A 7,472-nucleotide genomic window follows, 5' to 3' on the forward strand; every position below is an offset into this window, starting at 1 on the left:
AGAAATTACTTTAAATGTTAAACGGAAGCAATTTCTTTAGGGAATAAGTTTGTCTTTGCACATTTGTTCGTCCCATAATTTTATAATTTCATGTGCTTTATGTAAATAGCTTTACATTAGGTACCTACATTACCAGTCTAAGGTTCTATATAATAGAGATGACCACTCAAGGAGGTGGTTTGCCTTCACCACAAACTATAAAGAGAACTACCTTCACATAGAATTTAACAATGTTTTTACAAGCATGCCGGGTATTAGCAAAATTCATCGTTCATTAAGTTCCGTGTAAACAAAGTAAGTCATGAAAAGGATGTCTTAAATAATTTATCTTTCAGAGAAGAATAAGTTTTAAAACTTAAGGTCAGCATAAGCGGAGGCTAGGTCTGGCGGCGGTCAGTCGCGGGCGGGATCCATGACAAGCCAGGAGTTGCGGACGGATGTAGTGGAGTATTCGCGGCGAGGCAAAGCGAGCACAATGAACGGCGCAGTGCGGGCGGCGGGCGGCGGGCGGTTCGCGGGCGCGGGCGGTGGGGCGGAGGGCGGGCGGGCGCGCGGCGCCCGGAGGCGCAGTCCTCAGCGCGCAGGACGGGAGCGGTGTTCACTCGGCGGCGCGCCGCGGCGCGACATGCCCAGCTGATGTTTATTTATACCACGAGCTCGGTGGAGGGCGCGCGCGGGAGGCCCTCCCCTCCGCGGCAGCACGGGTCCGCGTGATGCAGCCGAGCGAGCCAGCCGACGCCGCGCTCGCCGCTAGCGGAAACCCCCCGCAGCGAACCCTCAACGGCGGTCGCTTCGACTTTGACGATGGCGGCACTTACTGCGGCGACTGGGAGGACGGCAAGGCCCATGGCCATGGTGTGTGCACTGGACCCAAGAGCCAGGGGGCCTACGCCGGCTCCTGGCACTTCGGGTTCGAAGTTTCCGGCGTCTACACCTGGCCCAGGTGAGAGAGTGACTTCGCCCGGGCCTCGCACATGCCCGAGCGCGAATCGGCGTCCGAAGCCGCTCCAAAAATAGGCTGCTATTAATAATTGAGTTCGGTGTTTCGCTAGAAAATGCGTGTAACGGCGGTGAAAGTGCCTCATGGCCTAATAGCGGCCAAAATGTTCATATCGATCTATAGCCACTGATAGCGACACGTGATAACACTGGTATCGCATCATGCCGCTCTACAATACAATATCAATTGACTGCTGTCACTGCTACAGACATATGCTTATTTACAGGTTCAATAGGAAGTCATGGTTAAAATCATTGTTTTATCATTTCTAATTGGGAACAATTTAGCACGGTGCTTCTGCGTAGTTTCTTAGCATGAAATGATCAACGCCATAAACAACATAATAATAATTATGATGATCTTGTTTAATTGTAGGTAGATACCTAATAAATCAGAAAAAAACTTCAGAATATTAATGAAATGGTTGATCAAATGATCGCACTCAGTATGTTGTGTAGTTTCATAAAATAAATACGTATGTATTAAAACGACACAAAAGTGCTCTACATCTATTCTGTGCTCTCATGATAACAAGATTCAAGACTCTGGATCCAGTATTTTTAAATTAAACTTAAACACCGTAGGTATTTCTGAGAATTAGAACAGTACTATTGAATTGACTGTGTTAAAACTTTTGCCGTCAGTCTTGTCAATCTATACGATAGGTAGGTATTTTAACTGGTTAGTTATATTGGATTGTAAGGAAGGCCCGATGTACCGATACATGGCTCTTTCAGAATGTGTCTCAGTGCCAGGCCTTCCGGTTTCTTCATCCAGCTAGCCTGTTCCAATGCAACCCACTTTATTCAGGTCATTGATCTATCGAAACTTGGGATTACCCGACGTCATTGATATTATTATTACAGATTACGTTTACAACCAATGTCTTGCATCTAGCTAGGTTGTCATATCGAATACCTATAAAGCAGTAATCTGAGATCGTGCAGTATTACTTACCTAGCTATAAGTAAGGATATAGTTTACCGCAGATTAATTTACCGAAGGAACTCTGCTCTATGCAGTAGGTAGTGTAAGTCATACGGAGCTGTAGCTATTTGCATACGTACATCTGTTCGCATCTATTTTCCTGGATGGATCAGTCGGACACATGGCGACTGTGGATGGTACCATTGTGGTACTTGAAACACATTCGCTGTTGTGACTGTTCGTGAGTAAATTCATTGTCTTACTGACTAAGGAGGAATGTCTTATAGTAATTTTTTATCGAGGGACTAAAATAAGCCAATATATTCCTTAGCGAGGGTGTCTATTTATCCGAGGGTTTATATCGACTCAGTCTCGAGGGAAAAACTCTATTTTTCACTTTGAGTGCGAGAAAAAAATAGTCGCTTTAGTACAAAAAGATTTAATCAAAAAATTAAAATAAATCTTTCTAGATTTCGACGGCAAAAGATTAGGTAACAATGATGTGTTTTGCTCTTTGCTTGACATCATAATTTTCACTATCTTTTGACGACATTGTGAGAATAATCAATTTAATTAAATAAATAAATAAATATAACGGGACAATTCACACCAATTGACCTAGTCCCAAAGTAAGCTTAGCAAAGCTTGTGTTATGGGTACTAAGCAACGGATAAATATAATTATATAGATATAGATACATACTTAAATACATATTAAACACCCAAGACCCGAGAACAAACATTCGTATTTTTCATACAAATATCTGCCCCGACACGGGAATCGAACCCGGGACCTCAAGCTTCGTAGTCAGGTTCTCTAACCACTAGGCCATCTGGCCGTCTTTAATCGTTTACGATTTACGCTCTACAACAATTTCAAAGTTTTCGCGGTAAGTATTTTCTTCCAACCAGACACAGATATACAAAATTGCATGGGGGAAATGGAAACTGGAAAAAACAGAATGGCGCCACCTTATATGCGGTAAAAGATCACGTAGACTAAGAACGTAACATTTTCGTCATGAAAATGGTCCACACACAATCTTTTATTTGTGCGAGTACTGGTTGTTTGAGTTTATCTAAGTCACTTGAAGTATATTAAAAAATTAATTACTTTTACTCCTTAGGGACTAAAGTACTCACTTTACTCCCGCCTCGTAATATCTCGCTATATTGACCTATTTTTAGAGCATGAGAAGTGAAAAAATATTAAAATTTCTTTGTCGGAGTTACTTCCTGTTTATACACACTGTTTCTTTATTTGATTAAATTTGATCGATGATTATTTTTAAACATTACTTATCAGCTCTATAGTCATTATTAATGTTGATCTGAAAAAAACTTCTCTTTTAGTTAACGGTCTTAAATAAAAAAAAGGTGTCATGAAACTTACCAAGAATATTTCAGCAGATGGTTAGTTAGTTCGTCAGGGTTGTAAAGGATTTTAATCTGAATTTTTGATTTAAGCGGAAGCACTCCTTTGACGCCATATTGAACATCGACCGAAGGGTGTTCTGTCAAATTGACTTTAACCATTTGGTAAAAATTCCGGATCTATTTAAATACACAGTGTATAAAGGAATAGCACAAGTTTTACAGAAAAAAGTGATTCCAAAAAAGATTAATACCTAATTGTCAAATCAACCGGAGACACTGGAATACATTTTACAGGCTTTTACACATCTTCACCACAGGGTGACAGAAGTTAGTGAGATGAGAGATCTTACCATCTTATTTTACCTAGGTACTTTATATCCAGAATCCAGACTTTAACTCATTCTACAGATGTTAAATGTAACTACCTAAAGTAAGTACCTAAGTGTGCAATATAAACTAGGTAAATTAATAGTAGACTGTTCAACAAGGGACTAAAATAAGCCATAATGACACGAGATGTTAATAGTTCGAGTGTCATTATGGTTGTTTAGTCTCGCGTTAAGCACTCTACTTTTCACTTTGAATACGAGGAAAAAACGACGTTCTATAAAAAATACAATATTACTTTTTTACAACGTAGGTACGCTCAATATAATACGTGTATGTATTTATATAATTATATCATTTGTATTAATTTTAATATTATTGTTTTTTTTGTTCTTGTTTTCTGTTTCTGTTGCCGCCACCTATTTTTGTTTGATATAACCATAAGTTCTTGTACCCAAATGGTTGTCTGGAAGAGATTGCTTTTAAGCGATAAGACCGTCTATTGTCTACCCTGAATCTAAGTGTTTATATTATAAGTTTTTTGTACTGATTTATGGTGTGCGGTGCAATAAAGAATATATATATTGTATTGCATAGTAGTACGAGTAGTGGACATTTAAAATTCAAATAGCAAAAAAAATGTTCCGCGGTTTTTTTTGTAAAGTGACGCTTTAAATGCTTGCATTTAGTCAACAGATTCAAACTTGAAAACTATTTGAAACTAATTGGACTATGTATAATAAAATGAATTCATCCTTAATATAATTAAAAATAATAATAATTTGAAGACTCGTGAATCTTTAAGATCTTTTTTTAAGGAAACAGGTATCCTAACTCTGCCGTCGCTTTATGTTTTTGAAATAATCATGTATGTTAGGAAGAATATATGTGATTTTCCCACTAACGTCGATAAGCCAAAGGCTACTAGAAACACAGGGAAGCTTAAAGTTCCATCTTACAGACTGGCTAAAACCAAAAAGTCGTTTCTGGGAAATTGCATACGTTTTTATAATAAAATTCCAAAAAATATTATAAATGAAACTGATACAAAATTGAGATCTATTGTCAAGAAGACATTAATATCTAAGGCGTATTATAAAGTTAATGATTATATCATGGACGCAATAGCAATCTTTTCAAATAGCGAACCTATACTGTGTTAAAAATAAAGTTGTGTTAAATACTTGTGATATATAGCTATCATTTAATAATATTGTAAATCTGTTTAAAAAAAAATACCTCGTCAAGTTTCTTGCCGGATTCTTCTCGACAGAGGTTTTTCCGAACCGGTGGTAGATTTTATTGATATTCATAAGTGCTTGTGTGTTTGTGAATCGTTATTTATCTTCCATAAAATACAATTTTAAGAAACTTATGGGCTACTTTTATTAAAAGGGACAAATAACACATATTTACTACCCTGAACTAGGAAAATTCCTGTGTTTCAGGTGTAGATGTAGAAGGGCTTATTAATCAAACTTAAATATCTAATCACATGCAAAACACATTTTGGAATCATTATCATCACATCATCATCATATCAGCCATAGGACGTCCCCTGTTGGACATAGGCCTCCCCCATAGACCTCCAGTGCCTCGGTTGGAAGCGGCTTGCATCCACCGCGAACCCGCGACTTCACATTTGCATTTGGCATTTTTGATAAAATAAATAATTCATTTATTTCGGATGAAATGTGCTCTACCTATATTATTTCGCACGAAGAAAGAAAGTATACGCGAACAATAATAATCAAACAATAAATTTCATTCTGTAAATAAATGTCAGTTAACAATAATATTAATCACAATAATATATGTAAAATACATTTATTAAAACAAAATCAAAGCAAAATGATGGACAATAAGATTAAAACTACGTAGGCGTAGAAGGCTTCTAAATTAACAATCCGCAAATTTCCGCAGAAAATGACTTATGGCCGTTAGACTAGACACATTCGACTTCTAAATTTCGAAAAAAATATCATAGGAAGATTCAGAACATAGTTAAAAGTTTAAGTAAATAATAATACAACAAATTTTTTAGGTAAAATTTTGTTGCAGGCTAGACCCACTGCCATTTCTATATTATTAATAAACACGTCATAAAAAGAATAAAAAGAGAAAAAACGTACCTAATTCTATTTATTGTTTTAAAGAGCATTTGTTGTATGTACAATGACATGACAGCATTTAATATTTAAAAATACAACCTGCATTTCTTTGAATTATGACCTTCACGGGGACCACTGTGAGTTGTCATTTTGAGGTTATTATTTCCACGCCATAAGGCTTTTCAAAGTAAATGAAAAAAAAAACTTTAATCGCTATAGAGATTAATAAGGAGCTTTAGTCCCGATATGCAGAGAATAAATAATATTTTAAGAGCATGAGAAGTAAAAACGATATGACATGTTGTTCTCCGCATTTATCTTTTGAAGATAATTCACAGTGCCATCGAGAAATCGACATGCATATCGAATGAGAGAATCCACAGAGTTACGTGCGTTATAGCATACAAATATATAATAGGCTTATCTGACAAAGTTGAGCGCTAAAATGTCCTTAGCTCGTTGAAGTAGCAATGGGCAGGCCATATAGCTCGGAGAACAGATGGACGTTGGGACCGAAAAGTTCTCGAGTGGAGACCACGGATCGGCAAGCGCAGCGTAGGACGTCCACCAACGAGATGGACGGATGACCTGGTTCATGGTTCATGGTTGATGCAAGCCGGTGCCAATCGAAGCAACTGGTGGTCTATGAGGGAGGCATGTCCAACAGTGGACGTCCTACGGTTGAGGTGATGATAAATGATGATGATGATAAAATGTCGTAATCGACATAAGTACTTAGATCTCTATGCCATTAAAAATTGTGGCCCTGTACAACAACTGTTTTTAAGTCATTCTTGAATCGTAACTTGTAGCTTCATAAGTCCTTAATGGTACTTGTTTATTCAAGGAACAAGGACTATGTTTCAGAAGCCCTTAAGTACATATATTTTCAACGCGCAGTCATTAAAAATTGAACAAGCGTCTCAGTAGCTTCTCAAGATTTTAATCCCACTTGATATGTTGAGCATGATAATATTGTATTAAGGAATTCAAGGTTTACTCGTGACCTTGGATGTATAGCATACGTACCAAAGAATAAAGTATCATGAGGTATGCCTACAGTAGGTATCTAAAAAGCATTCTTAGATGTGGACACATTAATTGAGACACGAAACTAAAGTACATATGTTGTATTTTTTAAAGTATTAACCTTAGCGGTCCCCCGACACCGACGACGCTTACATAAAAAAATATTACTAGGTACTTATACTAAATTAACATAGGCTAATTTTGCGGGAAATCAGCATAGTCCCCGCGGGATAGGGGTAAACGAATTCTTCGTAGATGAAGTCGCGGGAAACAGCTAGGTAGTGCATAATTATTTTTACCCGACTGCCCGAAGGAAGGTTATGTTTTTCGAGCGTATGTATGTATGTATGTAAGTATGTATGTATCTATGTATGTAAGTATGTATGTCCATTTCTTTGGTCCTCGCTGCAGCCTAAACGGCTGGACGGATTGTAACATATGAGGTATCATTGGATTCGTCATAACTGTCGGAGTAACATAAGGTATATAATATTTCAATATGGCGTCTGCAAAAAAAAATGGCGAAGGAATAAAAAAAAATGTATTTTAACAATATGGGAATCAAATGAAAGCTAATAATTAGCCCATTCTAAATATATATGGGTTATAATACTTTTAATGTACTATTTTCACAGAAATATCAAAAAAGTATAAAATAAAAAACATTGCATTTAATAAATCAAAAACCCGACTGCCATAAAA

The 7,472-nt window shown here is 37.2% G+C and overlaps 1 protein-coding gene across 1 annotated transcript in view; it reads left to right on the forward strand.

The window, feature by feature from the left end:
• The first annotated feature begins 556 nt into the window (after window positions 1-556).
• Window positions 557-7,472, forward strand: part of jp (junctophilin) — a 50,309-nt gene continuing 43,393 nt past the window's right edge. The window contains exon 1 of the mRNA XM_074085801.1: window positions 557-943. Within this exon, the coding sequence (XP_073941902.1) occupies window positions 714-943 (230 nt within the window). The 5' untranslated portion in view covers window positions 557-713. The remainder of the gene's footprint in view (window positions 944-7,472) is intronic.

Source organism: Choristoneura fumiferana, chromosome 3, assembly GCF_025370935.1.
Source record: "Choristoneura fumiferana chromosome 3, NRCan_CFum_1, whole genome shotgun sequence".
Classification (NCBI taxonomy): Eukaryota; Metazoa; Arthropoda; class Insecta; order Lepidoptera; family Tortricidae; genus Choristoneura; species Choristoneura fumiferana.